Source organism: Ambystoma mexicanum, chromosome 11 (genome assembly GCF_040938575.1).
Source record: "Ambystoma mexicanum isolate Mex_15411 chromosome 11, UKY_AmexF1_1, whole genome shotgun sequence".
NCBI lineage: Eukaryota > Metazoa > Chordata > Amphibia > Caudata > Ambystomatidae > Ambystoma > Ambystoma mexicanum.
The window spans coordinates 1,327,570,906-1,327,590,580 of NC_090934.1; the positions used below are offsets into that span (position 1 = coordinate 1,327,570,906).

General features: G+C 43.5%; 1 protein-coding gene across 1 annotated transcript in view; it reads right to left on the reverse strand.

Annotated features, from left to right (window-relative positions):
* MYO5C (myosin VC) overlaps positions 1–9,891 on the reverse strand; it is a 1,282,854-nt gene extending 1,272,963 nt beyond the window's left edge. Inside the window, exon 1 of the mRNA XM_069624842.1 lies at positions 9,662–9,891. Coding sequence (XP_069480943.1) covers positions 9,662–9,688 — 27 coding nt within the window. The 5' untranslated portion in view covers positions 9,689–9,891. The remainder of the gene's footprint in view (positions 1–9,661) is intronic.
* Between the last annotated feature and the right edge of the window lie 9,784 nt (positions 9,892–19,675).

The window sequence follows — 19,675 nt, forward strand, 5'->3', positions numbered from 1 at the left end:
GCTACTCACTGCCTTATCGCTCTAATCCTGCTCAACTGCATCTGCATAGGTGGCATCACTCTGCCTAAGACAGCTTGCTCTCTACTCAAATGTCGCAGTAGACACTACCTGCTCTCCCGAGAGTCATACCTGCCATTATATAACCACCATACGTCACACACCATACGTCCACGCCATGTATCTGCCTATGATCTACACCATCCTATTAAGTATCATTCTCAATCGGATTAGAACCCTATCATGGCACACACCCTGCCTTTAGTGATTCCTATGGCCTTTTACAACACTCCCGTGAGTCAGGCTCTCTTAAACACTAGACCATGCAATCTCCTCCAGAGAAACCACAAACTCTGGGCCAGACTCCCTAAAATATATGAACCCCCAGCTAAAACATCAAGCTCTCTCTTAAAAAACAATACTAGCACCCTGAGCAGCCCACAGCCCATTACTAAAAACTCCACCCAGCACCCACTCCAGCTCAACTGCCGGCTCACCCGAGACTCCAACACCCGCCCGAAGCCCCATCATAATACCCAAACTTCCTCCAGTACTACAAATTACCAACCTACACAGACCAGCATAAAAGGCACCCTTATAAACGCCCGCTCTATGGTGGCCCACGCCACTGAAATTGCTGACTTACTCCAGACTGAAAAAATGGACTTCCTTGCCATGACTGAATCCTGGCTCCATCCAGCAGCAGGCTCAGCAATCATGCTAGCCATACCCGAGGACTACACCCTCCTTCGAATAGATCGCACCACATCCCGAGGCGGAGGCCTTGCCATAATTGTCAAAACCAGTCTAGCTCTGAGACTTACCACACCACTAAACGTAGATTAGTGCAAAACCCTTACTGCCAAGCTGTCCATTTCTGACACCCAGACCTTGTCTACACACCTCATATATAGACCCCCTGGCCCTTTAGGCTCCTTCGAAGAAGATGTAACTAATATTTTATCTGACAATCTTAAAAATTATTCACAATGCCTTCTCCTAGGAGATCTCAACCTAGGCTTCAATGACCAACTAGATCAAAACGCCTTGTATGTCAATGCCTCACTTGAGGAATTGGGTTTTACTCAAAAAGTGACAGGTGCCACCCACACTAAAGGTAGGATCCTCGATTGGATAGCAGAGCACAACTGCCTAACATCCATCACCTCCATCACACCACAGCCCTGGTCTGATCACCACCTGATCTCCTTCTCTTTAGAAGCTACACCTCCCTTACCTGTCAATAGCATAGCTCCTGCCATTCCTACCAGAAACAAAAGAAATATTACAGCCGTAAAACTCATTCCCTTGATTCTTCCCTCTCTGAATTCGCTGCCTGACCACACAGATCCCTTCACTATGGTTGAGGAATACAACAAAATAATGCTATCTTCATTAGACGTCATAGCACCATTGAAAACGAGAAAGAGCAAACCTAAAAAACATGTGAATACCTGGTTTTCTCCCCACCTGAAAGCAATTAGACTAGAAAAGCGCAAAAGTGAACACACCTGGAGACAAGATCCCTCTCACACCAACAAAAATAACCTTAGTAAAATAGCCACCCTTTACAAAAAAGAAATCATCCTCGCTAAACAATTGTCATACAACCTCCGTATCACTCAAGCCAACTCAAACATTAAAGAACTTTTTACCATCCTTAAAGAGATAGAAACACCCATCCAAGCCCCGGACACCTGCCTTAAGGACAAAACATGGAGTACTAACATTCAGAGTGCCCTATCTAACAAGATATCCACCCTCCAAGCCAAGATCAACAATAAAAAAGAAACCATCCTTCTTGCTGCTAAACATAACAGAATTCCTATGCCTCAGCCCCAGCCTAACCCGCCACCTCCTAATTTACCTACACCCTGCTTTAACTTAAAAAAAAGTATCCATCCTAGATGTTGAAAAAGTCATCCTCACCCTCAAACCATTCAACTGCCACGGCGACCCCTGCCGAGCCCAGATCATAAAAGTTGCTGCACGCGACCTCTCCCCTTTCATCTCCAAACTTATCAATGCCTCCTTCTCCACCAATTCCATACCTAATAATCTAAAACAGTCTTGGGTTCCCCCACTACTTAAAAAACTAACTCTTGATCCGTCAATACCCACAAACTATCGCCCTAACACCACAGTCCCGTTTCTACTTAAAATTTTAGACAAGGTGGCCTAGATCCAAATCCAACAATATTTGGAATGTAACCACCTCTTAGGAGTACATCAATCAGGTTTTAGACCACAACACGGAACTGAAACTGTGCTTATCGATCTTAAGGCACAAATAGACGCACTGAGAGATAACGACAAGGTAGCACTACTGTTGCTGCTAGATCTCTCAGCGGCGTTCGACTTAGTGGACCATAAAATCCTCTGCAACCACTTGGATTATGCCACCCAATTCTCACAAGAAGCAATTGGATGGATCCAATCCTTCCTGGACAATTGAACAATGCGCGTCTTTTCACCTTTAGATGCCGCTGATCCCATACCCATCATCTGCGGTGTGCCTCAGGTCTCCTGTGTGTCCCCTACCTTGTACAACATCTTCACCAAGCCCCATTTTGATGATCTAGACTGCCTGTGTATCACCTACACTAATTATGCCTATGATACACAGTTCCTCATCCCGTTGACGGGCGATTACAACAAGGATTTGGCCTTTGTGAATAGAGTGTACCTCATCATTTAGGCTCTCCACGAAAGATAAAATCCTCCTCAAAGCAGCCTCCCTGACACACAAATGCCTCCATAATGCTGCCCCTCAATACCTTATAGCAACGTTTATGAGACAACCTTCCAACCGTCCTACGAAAACTGCAAATGCCAACCTTCTTACGGTGCCCAGATTTAAACGCACAAAGACTGGTGGTAGCAGATTCCCGGTCAAAGCTGCCCAATTCTGGAACTCCGTACCTCCGCCCTTGAGGGAAGACCTACCTTACCCACGCTTCAGGACCAACCTCATCCACTGGATTAAGGAAAATGACTCATGACCTGTCACTGCCTCGACAATGCTATACTTGTTCCGATTGCAAATGTTGTATATACGGTCTATGATGTCTATGCCTTAGTGTGCAACCCACCTTTCTTATGCCTGTATGCTGTATATATTGCGTCTCCTAAATTTACTCTATAAATGTATATAATGCTTGATCTCATACAGCAATGTAACCTAAGCTGAACAACCCTCTTGATGCCTATTGCGCCCTGATACCTCGGGTCTGGTGCACATTACAAATATTAAAACAAACAAACAAAAACAATAGCAAAGCATTACATTTAAGTTTTAATGTTCCTGTGCACTGTTGGAGACTTACATATGTTGGATTTTTGGATTGGTGTCACCCTATAAAACATTTGCAAACGCTCTGGATTTTTAGCCAATTTCTTTCAGAAAGTGTGCGTTGAAACATTTCTCCTAGTACAGTGTGCAGTGTGCCCCTGCAGCAGCATGATCGTGTGTATAGTGCAAGATTGGTAGTCTAGGCCGGCCCAGAGTGTGGCGCGACCCATGATTTGTTACCGAGCTGGGGATGATGGTGGCATCAGCACGGCTTGCACGGGAGCCCCAAATTTTGTACTACACCACTGTTGTATACATGTTCTGTACATATGAATATTAACATAAAACTGAGTCCTGAATTTCATGTCAGTTTTCATATGTATAGTAGCAAACATGTATGCAATGGACATACATTTCACACACCTAAATGTTCACTTTGAGTAGAACATGTCCATTAATTTAACGCATGTCTTCTAGTACTTCTATATGTAGATGACCATGTGGCATAAGTGTGCGTCAAAGTGAGTGTGTCATAAGAACGTGTGTTTTAAGAGTGTATGGTGTAAGGCCTATGAGTGTTAGTTGTCCAATCTCCAATATGGAAGTTTTACAGTTCGTACATGTGCAAAATTTACATTTCCAATATGTTTAATTTGCATATGAAAAAGGTGTGTTTGTGTTGCAAGTGTGTGCGTGGTAAGAGTGCATGTCATAAGAGTGTGTCGTTGCAGCGTGTGTCGTAAGGTCATGTGTCATATGCTTGTCGTGAGTGTCCTAAGAGTGTGTCGTACAAGTGCATGGTGTAAGAACAAGTGGTGTGGGTGGTGTCAGGTGTATGAGTGTTTTGTGTATACGTGTGAAAGAGTCTGGCAGGTGACTGTATGGCATATAAGTAGTGTATGAATGCTTGGTAGAAAGTCACCAAATACACGTCCTATGTGCCTCCTTTATGTATGAAAACTCCAAAGTCCAGTTTCACTTTGATGTGAGTTTTATACATATAGAAGCTATTTAAGAGTTGTCCAGTCCATACATGTAAGTTAGTCCCGACGCTGATGTTCGTTTTCAGACAAATATTTGTGTACATGTACGAAATATACATCTCTCACGTGCATGTAAAGTTAGTGTATAAAATGTACATTCATTCTGATCATGAATTATACTCCTCCTACACGTATAAAAACTCATATTTAAACAAGAGATATAACCTTAATGTAAGGTTTCAACGCGCACTGGAGGCATACGAGTTTTCCAGTTCTTACATATACGCAATTTACATTGCCTGAAAGCTGACATCAAAAATAGTCCTGACTTTGATGACAGTTTTCAGGCATAGATTTGTGTACATGTATGAAATGTACACCTCCCACACCTGCGTGTACAGTTAGTGCATAAAATGTACATTAATTCTGCTCAAGAATTATACATTCCCTACAGATATAAATGCACACAATAAAGTGAGCTCTAAAGTTATTGGGAATCTTCAACACATTTAATAGGCGTATAGGAGTTTTACATTGTGTACATGTACACAGTTTCAATCTCCTGTGCATATGATAAATGTATGTAAACTGATATCAAAAGTAGTCCGAACTTTGATGTGAGTTTTCATAGGTATAGCAGTGTGCAGGCAAGAAATGTACATCTTCTGCACACGTGTAGTATGTTTAAAAGATGCAAATGCATTCTGTACATGCGTCGTGTATAGATAAATCTTAGGATGTGAATATCTTGTAAATGGCCAGCTCGCTTTTCAATTTGTTTTGCAGTGCACACATTTATGACAATAACTAGGCTAATGCCAATAATCGTGAAAATCGAAGCAGGCAATTTTTGAGATATTCAGACCAGAATAAATATTTGTTTTCCCTATGAGAAAACCTCATGTTAAAATCTGTTCAAAACGCTATCAAAACTTTTTTTTTTTTTAAAGGAGTCGTCCATGAAAAATGGTGACATGTTCCATATAGTGGCAGCTACCATGACATTTCCTGGGGACTTCCTTCTAATTTTTTTGATTGATGATAGGGTTCAAGACAGGGATGTCATTTCACCAAATTGCCAGGGGTAACGTAAGTGATGTCACATGACCCTTGACCTCTGACTACATCACAGGAATTGATGTCATTTGACCCACCCCAAAGTGGAATCATAGGAAGCGATGGAACATGCCCTTTCACCACTTTAATGAGTCTACCAATTATTGCATAGAATTCCAGAAAGACAAATGATTTGTTATTCATATTCCTGCGTATTTAGGGTCACTGCTCAAAGTGTTATACTTGTGGAACACCTTGTATTTTTGAGGCCTCAATACAAATTTCAGCGACTCCTGAAACAAAGAGCCACATGACACTGGCCACAGCCCAGGAGCTTCAATATAAAAAAAAACTTTATATTTTTTATTTTTTAGGGGTGACCACAGGGGTAGCAAGGAAAACCTCAGTGGTCTCAGTTGCGACCCCTGGCAACCCCCAAATGACGTCCCTGGTTCAAGAGTCCATAGAAGAGATTTTATGAAACTCCATAGGCAAAACTGGGCTGTGTGCTAGCATAATACATACATGTTTGTGTGCGTGTATATATTAAGGTTTAGGGGTGAAGAGGAAGTGTTGGACAAGGAGGTGCATGGGGGACCCCTCCAGAACATTAAAAAAAAGGGGCGATGACCAAGGTCACTGTAAATCAGTCGACCAAATGTAAAATTATCAAATTAGAGTTGTATTAACTATGTAGAGCTGACTGGTTCCTGCTATACTACAATACATACAGGAGTGCAATGCATGACATATGGTTTGAGTACTTTGGCATATGATACCAATACCAAGAAAAGAGTGGCCTATGTTGTGTGATACATGCGTAGCACCTCACTGTCATGGGTATGTGGGGAGTTCCACAGACTGTAATATGAATACATATGATAAATATTGCATTGCATTACATGAGAAGGACATTGTAAAAATACATTTGCTGTGACATGCAAATGACATTTTTCGGAAGCGTAATTAATGCTGTAGCGTTATGTTTAGCAGGTGTATGTGTTGGAGGAAGGGTGCTATGTCTATGCGAGCGCTTGCATGGACCGTATTTGGCATGGGGCTAATCCAGTTAATGTGGGCCTGGTAAGCTTAAACGTGAGGCGAACATCAGAAAATTGTCAGGCAAACAATTGAATAACTGCCTTATGAATTCATTACCTGGTAAATTGAGTAAGCACGTGGGTATAGGACGGCTATAAGCTTACAGTACATTTCCAATCATAGAAAGCAATGGGGCTAACTGATGCCAATACCTTGCAAGTGATGGGGTCCCTGTTCATTTGATGGCAAAACCTGGCTTTTTGTATGAGTAACTGCGCATATGCTCAGAAGCCTAAAACTAGCTCCAGTACTCGCCTCACAAACTTCTGTTTTCACCCCCAAATACACAAGTCTGATTTCCCCAAGGGGTGGCACTTATTTCTGATCCCAGCTTGATTATGGTGCAGTATTTTGGCAGCTTTATTATTTTAACTGTCGTCATTCCTAGTAATATCAACCACAGAGTGCACTGGCCAGGGGCTCTACATACTGGGCTGGCTCATTGTTATTCATGAACCTGATGATCCAGGTTGGCAAGGGGGGTAGGAGGGTTTAGTCATCCATGTTGTTGAATAACAAGTAGTTAGAAGGTGACAATGCTGGGCACTGATGCCATGCCAGCGCACTGATCTACTCAGCCTGCATGACATTGCCGCAAGTTATGTATTGTAATAACTGGCAGGGTGGGTTGACAACAGGCCAGTCACCAGCCAGCAGCCCCAACACAGGGGCAAGGTCAGTGAAAAAGCCAATCTTCAAGTCAAGTGCATGTCATGAGTGGCCACCTATACAGGAAGATCTTGCTGCACTGTTTGACAGGCAGGTTCATCAGTTCAGTAATGATTGTTCCCACATTTGTCCATCAATTTACCATAAAATGAAAGTACGTTTGCTCATGTATTCTGTGGATAGATGGTTAACATGTTCTACCTGCCACCAAGAGGATCAGAGCACAATGGTAACAATGATGTGTTTCAAAGAAACACTAACATTTATTACATTACAAGACACAACTACGTGGATTAAGATCTGTAAATCGTACAGTGCATCAATCACCCTTAGGGAACGGATGCAAGTTGCAGCTTAAATCTCAAATATGTTGACACTGTGTGGAGCAGCCCTGGGTGGTGTCAACAGTGGGCGGGGCACTGTCGGCAGGGGTGGACTGGACCATAAAGAACTCTGGAGATTTCCCGGTAGGCCTCTGCACCCTGGGCCTCTTTCGTTTCCCAGTACACCACGGACTGTCCGCCTTGTTGTGTCACATGCGTGGTAGAAAATATTTTGGCCCTGGCACTTCTTTTCTTACAAATTAAGCGCTGAACTCAGGCAAGTGGTGGTTTCTATCTTTAACGAGTGTCAGCAATGCACAAGCAAAATGGTCAAAGTCAACTATAGGCAGCAATTCCGGACAACAAAAGCAGCAGATGAAGTATAAAGCTATGTACTTCAGAACTCCTCGCCGCTCCCAGTTCTCCCCTTGTATTACCCACCCTTAGTGCTCTGAGGTAATTGAGAGATGGCACGTAGCACTCGACCAAAATAAATGAACTACCTGGTAAATGCTGCAGGTACCTTGATATATGATGGAAACACCTGCCAACCATGTGTGCACCCGGGAAAATGGTATCAAAAGCTGGTATCGAATGTCAATATGTCCCATATGGGTGGGTACCTGTGAGTATTGGGGCAATACCTGGAAAGTGATGGTTTTATCTGGACCTATAATACCAATTCCTGGCTTTTCAGAGTACTATCCAACAATGATGCGAGTACATGGGCATCGGGTGGCAATGCCTAGCAGGACAGATTCACACACAAAAAAAAGTTTAAACTGATGAGTTTGCCAATGCAACGCTAGTTTTGGGGGTCATTTTCTAAACCACTTGGATCGGTAAAAAGTGGTTACTACCACTTTTAGTCTTCCAGGGGATTTCTGAAATAACGGAAGCGGGGCTTCTAGCTGGCAAGTTCTACTTCTGCTTTATTGTCCATTGGTGTCCTACACACTCACGGTCCTATAACGGTAGGAAAGGTAGGTAGACAGAGATAACATATACAATTCCCCACACCCACCAGCCGGCTTCCCTCTCTCCACTGCCCAATGGCACCTTTTACAACCTCGAGGCACACACGTTCCACAAAGCCCAGACCCGCTGACACCGCACTACCTGGACACACACACACATCACGTCACTATAATTTCAAATGTTTTTCCAGGCAGACTAGGGCGGACTTTAAATGTCAGCCCCCTTTTCTTCTCCCCGGCAAATCTGCAAGGTTCACCACCAGCGTGAGATGTTCATGCTGGTGGCAAACCAATGGATTCCAATGGAATCAGTCTGTTTTTCCACTTGAAATGCCTACCGAAAGCCTGCGTTGCGACAGACGTTTACGGTCACTTGTATTAGGAAGTGTACATGAAAAGGAGATTTCGCTTATTTTTACATTTTTCTTTTGTACCCCTGAAGACAAAATGATACAAATTGCACAACGAGGCTCTTTATCATTTGGGGGAAAACACTCATTGTCCCAGCCACGGCAATTTGCGACTATCCTAAAATCACCCCCTTTGTGTTGTTGGAAGATTCAGTAAGGCACATTTATTGGGGCTGCGGGGGTCCAGTATTCCTGCACCCAAAGTAAGCAGTTTAGTTATTAGACATGTGCCCACTCGTTGCCGAGGAATATTTGATGGAAGGCCTGCACTGGAAGGTCTTGCATGGATACATGCGTCCTCTGGCACTTCTGTGACTGTGGGCATCACCAGGCGATAATGCTGTGCTAAAGTGTGCGGGCATTGCCTGGCGTCCGCGTCACTTAAAGTTGACAGTGTGGTTCATGCATTGGGCGATGCATGGGAGACATTACAGAAAGCAATAACCGTGATAGCAGGGCATTGGCTGAAATAAGGAAGGGCTCCCTGGTCTCCATGGCGAGGAGACCAGCTTTGCAACAACACACTCCGTGCGCGGCCCCAACAGCTGGCACGGCGCTGCTGTCCCAGAACCCGCTGGCAACATCCAAAAGTAAATGTCGCAGCACAAAAGTACCAGGAATTGTGGGCGGTGCCAAGATACAGAATGAGGGGATACTTTCAACATAGCAGTTTCCGTCATAATCTCTTAAAACGCCGCGCTCCAACAACAGGTGCACGGGGGGAGGGGCGGGGTACAGCGAGTTGTTAGGTGACCAGAAAGCTGCCAAAGTAGCTCGAGTACAGACAGTGCAAGTGTCACGGGGGCCCCGTGCATGACACCCGAGCCCCGAGGGGTGATGGCCCCAGCGTTACCTGTGTGTAGAGCTCGGCGAGCGCCATCGGGAGGCCCGGGCGCGCGCTTCGCCCCGCGAGCCGGATGCCAGCTGTCGCCGCCGCCGCCGCCGCGCAGGTGAGTTCAGAAGCTGGCCGGCCCAGCCCCCCTCCTGCTGCATCCGCCCGCTGCAGCGCTATCCCAGGGGGCCGTGACCCGCGCGTGCACTGTCCAGCGAGGAATGCCAGACTTCCTGACCCGAGTGGAAGGTGCCCGGCCCGCCCACTCTCCCCCTCTCTTCCTCCTGGCGGTGCGAAGCCCGCCCTCCTCCTCCTCCTTCAGTCCCGTTCGCTCTCAGGCCACCTCAGACTCCTTCCTGCGCTCCTTGGCGCTCCCAGGGAAAGGCCCGCAGGCGGCGGCTCTCATGCCCGGGAGTAGTGAACTTGGGCACTCACAGCCTTAGGCCACAGCTATGGTAGAGCCTCTGCACATTCTCTCAGCACGCACAGGGGGCCCAATCACAGATTTTGGTCCATGTGACCCAGGGCAGGACTGGGAACCCAATGCGTACCTGGACAATTTTTGGAGTGCCCACATGTTACACATTTCCAACTCGTTTCCTATGCGAGTATTTGTAAATAAGAGACAAAGGAGGCCCAGGTTTCAGAGGCCTACTGAGAAATCTCCAAAGTTCCCTGTAGGCCCACCCACCCCTGCTGTGAGCTTCAATCTTCCCTCTTAACTGGTTAAGTTACCATGCTAATCGACCAGGAAGTCGGTTATTGGAAGGTACTCCCGCATAGCTCGATGGATTTATTTGGGATGCGAAACCATAAACACAGGCTGAGGGACTAGCGAGTTATCACATTGACTCCAAAGTTGGGGTATTTCACTTAGTGGGTGGTAGCTCATAGGGCTCCCAGGGATCATGATAGAAGGCCTCTTTCATCCTCTTGATAAGTTTATGAAGCCCCAACGTCACACATTTACATGCATGATCATATGTGATAGTGGCACTGCAATATTACCAGGTTCACTCTTGCATTCCAAGAGACATATACCAAGAAAACGTATGCATGCCGATGGTCAGTCTTGCATTCAAATATCCAAAGGAGAAATGAAAGGGACAATTAATTTGCCAAGGTTCAGACTTACTTGCCATTGTACCACTGTTACATACCAGATACCAGGAGCACCTTCTTACTCAGAGGTTACACCTCAAATGGCCAGGCTGGCTCGGAAGCATAGCACAAGTCAAACCATCATATGAGCGGGGGGGGGGGGTGCAGGGTGCATGCCCAGGTGAAGAGTAAACACACATGACATGCATCAGTGCCCCAAGAAATGTTTCATAGTTCCACTGCCCCCCTCCTTCGCCAGGATCCCCTGGTAGCCTTGCTCCATTCCTTCCAGCTCTGCAGTCCCCCAGAAAGGGATTTAAGTGTGCCCTTGGTCCTACCCCACCTGTAACTGCTCTCCCCTCCTCCCGCATAAAAGGGTGGGTGGGATGGAAAACAAACTCCAAATAGCGGTCGTGGGCTCGGACAGGACGGTGTAGGCATGGCGGCTACAATACTCAGCAGGATGAGGCAGAGATCTGTGCTCTCCTCGTCCTCTGGGGTGCCTTTTAAACGCCAAATTGATGCTGCCAACCCCACCACCTGCCATGCCCCAAGCCCGCAAACCCACCCCAGGCCCCCCACTGGTGGCAACCTAGGACTTAACGATCCCAAGAACAAAGCTGCTGCTACCCTTGCCAAAGAACTTAATGACTTAGGATTCACACAAAAATTTGCCACCCCTACACATAACAAAGGCGGTATCCTTGACTGGGTCGCAGACCATAACTGTCTCACCACCATCACTTCTAACACAGCACTACCATGGACAGACCACAATTACATTGAATTCACCTTGCCCATCACATCCAGTTCAAAGAAGCCCACACCAACACCTCCCTCACAAGCTAGAAGCTCCAAATAACTAAACGCAGCCAATCTACGCCCATACCTTAACATCCAGCATTCGCCCACCCCTTCTCAGATAATCCCAACACCCAAGCCGACATTGACAAAGATACTCTCTCCAATGCGATCAACGCCATAGCACCGCTAGAAAACAAAAAAGGAAAAAAAGACTTCACTCAAACTCGTGGTTTACGGAAGAATTACAATCCATGCACGCTTGCAAGGGAGGCATTAACAAACTGGCAAATCAACCCCTGCGATAACACTAAGAACTACTTCAACCTAATCTCCCACCAATACAAAGATGGCATCACTAAATCCAAAACTAATGCCTATAACACTCGAATCACCAATGCAAACTCACAATCCAAAGAAATCTTTGCTATATTTAAGGAACTTACCTCCTCCCCCAACACCCCAGATGAGATCATCAAAGACAAAGCCTGGTGTGCCAGTATTCAAGCAGCCATGCTTAATAAAATCAATCTTCTGCAAACAAAATCAAGGACCACTACAACGCACTAACCCCTCGTTCAGGGGTCAATCAAACACAATCCACTCCTCCTCTCAACAAATCCCTTTTCCCCTTCAGAGACATCTCGGAACTTGAAGTCATTAACATCCTCAAAAACTTGAAACCCTCAATGTGTAAAGGGGACATTTGTCCCCCGAAGCTCATCAAGGACTGCGCCAACAGCCTTGCTTCTCTACTAACAGCCTTCATCAATGCCTCTTTCAGAACCGGCATCATCCCTGCTAGCCTCAAAGAGGCATGGGTCCACCCCCTTCTGAAAAAACCTACACTAGACCCCACCCAACCAAACAACTACCAACCTATAACCACTGTGCCCTTCCTCCTCAAGATCCTGGACAAAGCTGCCCACTGCCAAAACCAACAATTCCTTGAAGCCCATTCCATGCTTGGAACTAGACAATCCGGCTTCCGCAAAGGACACGGTACTGAAACTGCCCTAGTAGATCTAAAAAACCATATCACACAAATCATGGATAAAGGAAAACCAACCCTATTGCTACTCCTAGACCTCTCGGCTGTGTTCAGTCTGGTAGACCACAAGACTCACTTCACACCTCAGCCAACTTCACCGAAGAAGCAGCGCTCTGGGGCACCTCCTTCCTGGAGGGCAGGGCCATGAAGGTCTTCTCCAACATTGCCAACGCAGCCCCCACCACCATCCACTGTGGAGTCCCACAGGGCTCCTGCACAGCACCTACTCTATACAAAAAAGTCTCTATAACTTTCCCATCAGCAATACTTATTTGGACTGGTAGTCTTCAATAGGTAAAGGCATCAATACTCATCTATTGGTGGGCTATGAATACATGTGTATATTCTTTTAATTCGGAACTCTGAATGTAATTTATCTCACTTTATACTTTTAAAATGTTTATATCCTCTTTTTTTAATCTCTTTTTATCTTTCTATTTTTTCTCTTCTTTGTGTTCATTTTTCCTAAATTTGCTTTTTATGTTATTATCTTTTTTTTATATGTCAGTATTTACTTTTATGACTAACTGTTTTTTCTTTTGTTAGAATGTAATTTCTTATGTTATGTGAAAAGCTTATAATAAGCTGTAACACATTAATAATAAATTAAATTAATTAAATTAAACTATACAATTTGTCTTGAAAAAAATAGAAATATGCAATTGTCACTGTAACAAAGATAAATGAACTTTAACTAAAACAAATGCCTGTAACCAGCGCCACGATGCCCCCGGGCAGCTGTGCGCTTCACAAATGCGAATAAATAAACCAGCTTAAATAGGCATCCGCTTACCACTTCCCCCTGGCTTTTCCACAACCACCCACCCAACCCGGCATCCCCAGAATGGTGGGTTTTTGCCTTTGCTATTTTTGCATAACTCCAAGTACCACCCTCATATGCTCCAACAGGTTCAACTTCCTAGGTGTAGCCTCGCATGAATTCTTCTCAAGCACATTGTTCATCGGTGCAGCCTCATATGCCCATAATCGGACATTTCCTGTAAACTACTTCCTATTCCCAGGTGTGTCCTTTATCTAACTTGCTTCTTAGCTGTAGCGATTGGATAGACATGGGTATCATTTTTAAGTTCATCAATCTGTATAAACTGTCCATCATTATGGAATGAACCAATAGTTTAATATTCAGCTCGAATTTGAGCCCAGCCCGCTCCTTTACAGAATTCAGTTTCAAGGAGGATGTTGTTCCACAATGGAGTTTATTTAATAACTCTCTGGTTTCCATTTCAAGTCCAGATTTTCTTCCAGGTTTTACTATGCATCATCATAGTCTTTACTTTATATTTTTTTAGGGGTTGTTACATTAATAAACCCATCTTGTTAGGATACATTTCTCAATTAAGTGCTCAGAGAGATTCCCTAGCACCTGTGACCATATCTTGAGTTTCTTGAATTTTATATTGTAGTAATTAAGTAATATTAACTTTTCAAAGGTCAGTACTGGTTAGTAATGTCTTAGGGCCGAGTCAATAGGCCAGAGCTCAGAGAGAGCCTTTAACAGAGTTCCCGGCCATACCACACAGTACACCCATTGAAAGTGGGCATTTTTGATATTAGCACCCTAGTCACGCATAAAGGGCTGCTAAGACCAATTTATTTTGCAAATGAATTGGCTATGGGTAGCATACAAAACGTGTTTTTCCTTTTTTTGTTTTTAAAACAAAAAAACTACACTAGAGATGGATGCCATGGAAATAGAGCCTATGGCTACACGGAGTCCCTTTTAACAGATTGTCTAGAATTTGGACTTCGATCAGTAGATTCTGCCCAGGTTCTGAGCAATCGGATTGGCTGATGCACCCCACTGGAGTGCTAATATAGCAATAACACCCGATCTAGCGCCCTGGATCGCTGGTAACGGCCCAGGGGCCAAGGTGCACAAGGGCCTCAACAATGTGCTCCAATACCACCCTATCAGGCAGGCCGCATCAGGTGTTAATGCTATTAGCACCACGTGTTTTCAATCTAGAAACCCAGGGTGCCAACAGCAATGTATTAGTTTGAATGAACAGGACGCTTATCTAAGCTGGCCACTGTGGAGCTTGAAGACAGGTCTCCAAGCAGAGCCCGGCTTCCATTTCCATAGCAGCCGACGGGGACACGGAGTAGCAGCAGCACTGAACCAATCAGGTTAGTGGAGGTTGGGAATGGATCAGAGACCTGAGGGAACAGTTGTGAGGGGGGGGGGGGGGGGGAGTGTCAGGGAAGCAGCCATCAGTTTACCCAGAACGCAGGCTGAGATCGTGGGATTTAAATAAAAATTGCATTTATTTGGCAAATTTCTGTCTGAGTTGTTAACTTGTATCCAAAGACCTGTCCAAATCCCTCAGCAATATTTTTGAAAGACATTCCAGTGTTGGCTATGGGGTGGATCCAGCAGCCAGTAGCTCAGCAGCAATGAGGACTAAATCGGGCTTCGAACCATTTGGAATTCGGGGCTTCAGGAATTGCAAGTTTTTTAGAGAAATGGTTATGGGCTCCATACATAATGCACAAAGACACAGACTCTGAGGATAACTCTGCCTCGTTCCGCATTCTATAGGAAGACAATTGATTACTTTATAAACCATTATAACACGGGCTGTAGGACTTCTATATAAAGAGTGGATTTAGTTTAAGAATAGTGTTCTGAAGCCCATTCCCAACAACACTCTCTATAGAACTTCTGATATTTTACTATGTCAAAGGGATTTTTAGTATCTACCAATATCAAAGCACATGGGGTTTGGTCATGTATTGCTAGATCATGAGTTTTACACAATTCTAGGGAATGTTCATGGATTAGAGATGGGGCAGCTAGGCAAGGCTTGTGCCAGCCTGGGCCGAACAGTGCGCTCGGGCTCAACGCAGGGGTTGAGCCTGTGTCTGGATAAAAAGAGTGAGTGAGTTTATGTGTTTTATATATATATATATATATATGCAACCCTCTCACCAGATTAGAATCTGTGTACTACAGGTGAGGCAGAGCATCATGACATGCATATCTATTTTGCCAGAACAACTTTTACTACAGTTTATGGCATTAGCAGCAAGGAAACCAAAGGTCCATTCCAGAGACACCACAATGCTTCCATGCCAAGAGAAGAAATCTGCTCGGGATTGTCCTTGTTTCTTTAAGCATCGTTACAGCACAGCCCATTTCCCAAAGTGTGCACAGACATTGCACACTGCAAGGCAATACCTCAGCCATGCAGTTCAGTTCCATCGGATTTATCTGTACTCTTGGGGCACATACCATGTACATCATATGATGGGAACCCTGCGTGGGGTCACGTCTCATCCATCGTTTCAGACTCTGGCGCAAGGCATGGGGTCACATTCTAGGAGTAGGCCGACGAAACCCCCTGCAAAATGCTTGCAACAATCCGAAAGGTGTTGATGACTCTGGTGCATTAATGCGAGGGAAGGTGGGCAAATACATAAAAAGAAACCAATTTAAAACATATGGTTTAATTTTTAGACTAGTTCATTGGTGAAGGGCATGAGAACTTTGCCCGCTTATGTAGGTACCTCCACCAGTCAACTCGACACAAGTAACTGGCTGAAGTGCAATGCTACAGGGTGAGCAGATTTTACACTGCATAGAAACAGGAGGAAGATATTTTGCAGATGGGTTCTTGGAATATGCGTGGATTCACCCATCTGCTTGGAAAAGTACCAACTGAATTGACTAACCTAGACATTCTTTGCTTACAAGAAACCTGGCTTCTCTCAACACCTAGTGCACCCGGATTCGAAATAGTTCTAAATCCGGCGATAAAACAACCGAAAGGAAGACCTATGGCTGGTCTGTTAACAATGATAAATATAAAAAAAGATCTACAAATATTAAGTTCTTCAAATCCTTTGCCCTACATGCAAGTAACAAGTGCAAAAGTAAAAGAAACATCAAATAGAAGATCCCATATTTTGTATATTACAAATATCTACTGGCAGCACAAAGCCATTGACGATCTGGTGTTTCTTGACTTGATATGTGAGGCGATCGACAACATCAGAAGTAAGGAAAAAAAGCAAACTTAATACTTTGCGAGACCTTAACTTGGAATGCTTCTCGACAGATGCTTCAAGTGTGAGCTCGGATAAAAAGAAAAACAAAGACCAGTGCCAAATAAGAAAAACTTGGGAAGAAGAAATTGAGCTGAGAGAAATGTCCAGACTAAATGTAAATACAAGAGGTGATATTCCTCTGAAACCTACCTGGGAACGTGGCCAAAATACATCAATTTTGGATGACTTATATACCTCGGTGTCAATGACTACAAAGGTCACAAAACGAAATGTTTTGTAGATGACCCAAAGCAATCATAACCTGGTTCAAATAACGACTAATGGTTTACAATGCACCTTGAAGGAGGTCTTGCCTCATGCTGTAAATGTAAATTTGTGAAGAAACAGACTTCGACTTGATGAAAGAAAAATTGGAAACATAATAAACGAGCTTAAAATTAACGAAAAAACGGAGGGAACAGACCCAATCGAATATCCAGCACTCTTAGAGCAATATATGCAGCAACAAGTGGACAACAAAAAAGTAGGTTTCAAACAAACACACCTACGACCTAATGATCATTACCAAGAAGAGTGAGCTAAGGAAAAACATAAGAGCTACCAAGATCGGAAAAAAGACTGACCAACAAATGGAAATTAAAGGATTAAAACTACGATATACAAGTTGGCTACGCTCACATAAAAGTGAAATGTTGCAGAAAGATGGAGAAGAGATGTTGAAAAAGATGATGACTAACAATTCAAGAAGGTTCTTTACAATCAAACAACTTGGATGCACCCCAAGGAGCACTACAATCCAGTATGGTGTCGGAGAGACAATGGATAACTCATTACACTGAACTATTCGCGAAACAAAGCCAATTAGAACAGACGCAAAAGAGCTCTTTGAAATAATGGGACCTAGAAATTGCTAAGCAGGACATACTGGTTAAAATACAAACACTTAGCAGTTCATGGCTCTACAAATGCACTACTTAAACAACATCCATTGGAATGGGCTGAATTCTGAAATAATCTATACCAAAAGATAATAGAACAAAGAAGAATTCCAAGATCGTGGAAAACTGTAATAATAGTGCAATTTTTAAAAAGGTATCCGCTCTGACCCAAAAAACCTTAGGCCAATTGCACTGCTGGACGTAATTGGGAGATATTTGCGACCCAATTACTGACCCGTCTAACAGCATGGATTAAAGAGGCGGAAGTAATTGATATTAGGCAGACTGGATTCGTGGAAGGAGTTGGTTGTGCTCTTAATTTGCTCTTTATTTATCTATTAATGATGGAGGCTATTAAGAATAAAATAGAGATATATCTCGCTTTTGTGGATTTAGCACATGCTTTTGATAGCATGGACAGAGAAATGCTGTGGAAAAAACTAGCAGCACGACAATGCCTGTCTAGCTTGATGGAAGCAATTCAGGAGCTCTATACAGATACTGAGATACAAATAAGATTGAGCCAAAAAGAGGCCCTTTCAAAAGCAATAAAAACATCAAGAGGTGTGAAACAGGGTTGCCTCTTAGGGGCCACCCTATTTAACAAATTCATATCAGATTTAGGTCCAGAAATAGGGAATGTGAGATCCTTTCCACCAAGGATCAAGGGGGAACCATTGAATTAGATTTTATACGCAGACAATATTGTGCTGCTTGATACCACACCAATTGGATTACAGCGTAAATTGCTTGCCCTAAAACATTACATTGAAAGAAATGGGCTAGTAATTAACGCAGCAAAAATGGAGATAATGGTTCTCCAGAATCTGCAAGGATCAAAAAGCATAAAGAAACGGAACTACAGATGGACAATTGGTAAGGATCAGATAAAAACCTTTAATCAGATTCAATATCTGGGAGTCCAATGTAGCTTACATATAACGGATGACCTGATGGTCCAAAAAATAAAAAGGAAATGCAAGTTGCTTGCTGACCAGGGTGCAGCTATAAATACTATGGTGGGGAAATTCTCACCAAAACCAATTCTGGAATTTTATGAAATGAAGGTGATACCATCATTGACATTTGGTTGCAAAGCCATGCTAGGGTGTCATTATTGGACATGGTCATGGTGCGAAAACTTCTTTTGGAGTAAAATCTTGCACCAGCCACAGGATACCCCGATTGCCTGTACGCATTATGAATTGGATTAAACTCGATTAACGTGAGGGTGATTTGGAACACCGTAGTGTTTTACCGGAAAGTGAAAGGTGCTGAAAACCTGGCTCAATTCAAAACTCTGCGCTCCTAAAAAAGGGAAAAAACAGAATCAACAATTGCTGTATGGAAGCTTAGGTGTGAAGAAACCCTGCCTCAACTAAACAAAAACACAGAAACCTTGATTAAAAACCTGAACCAAGTAAATAAAAAACTGCTGGACTTAGATTGGTGTGAAACGTACGAACAAAGAAGAAAACACAGATGTATGATTTTGGTTCCCTCAGAAGCTAGAGCTAGGAATACACTCCTGAAGTACTTGGATTCATTCCCATGTAAGAACAAGAGGAACACTTTTACGAAGTTCCGCATGAATCTATTAAAAACAAAAGAAGTCATGAATTTGACAAAAAAAAAATGGTAGTTGATGAAAACTGAAGATTCTGCGAGAAGTTGAGTGAAACCCTGAAGCATTTGGTCCTGGATTGCCATGATCTAAGAGATGTAAGAAAGGTATACCTCGGAAGGGCGATTCGTGAAAGACCACATCTAAATGCAGAAGAATGGTGGAGAGTGATGAGAGAGGAAACAGATAAAAAGTTAACCTTCGTAGTAGTTTTCTTCCTCGAAAAACTGGCTGAGAAATTAAATGCTAAAGAAGGAAACTTCAATAATAAAAACTGAAAAGCAAAAGAATGGAACAACACTAAATGCTTACCGTGCGAAAAACAGAAAAATTCCCCCCCACCACCCGTTTTATCTACTCTCTGGTGGAATTAAATAATTGTTGGAAAAATGTTTTAAAGTTTGCAATGAACTAAATGAAATAAAAAAATATATATATTTATTTTTAATTAAACATTCTGTTTTAATACGAAAACTTTTGTTTCTCCATTA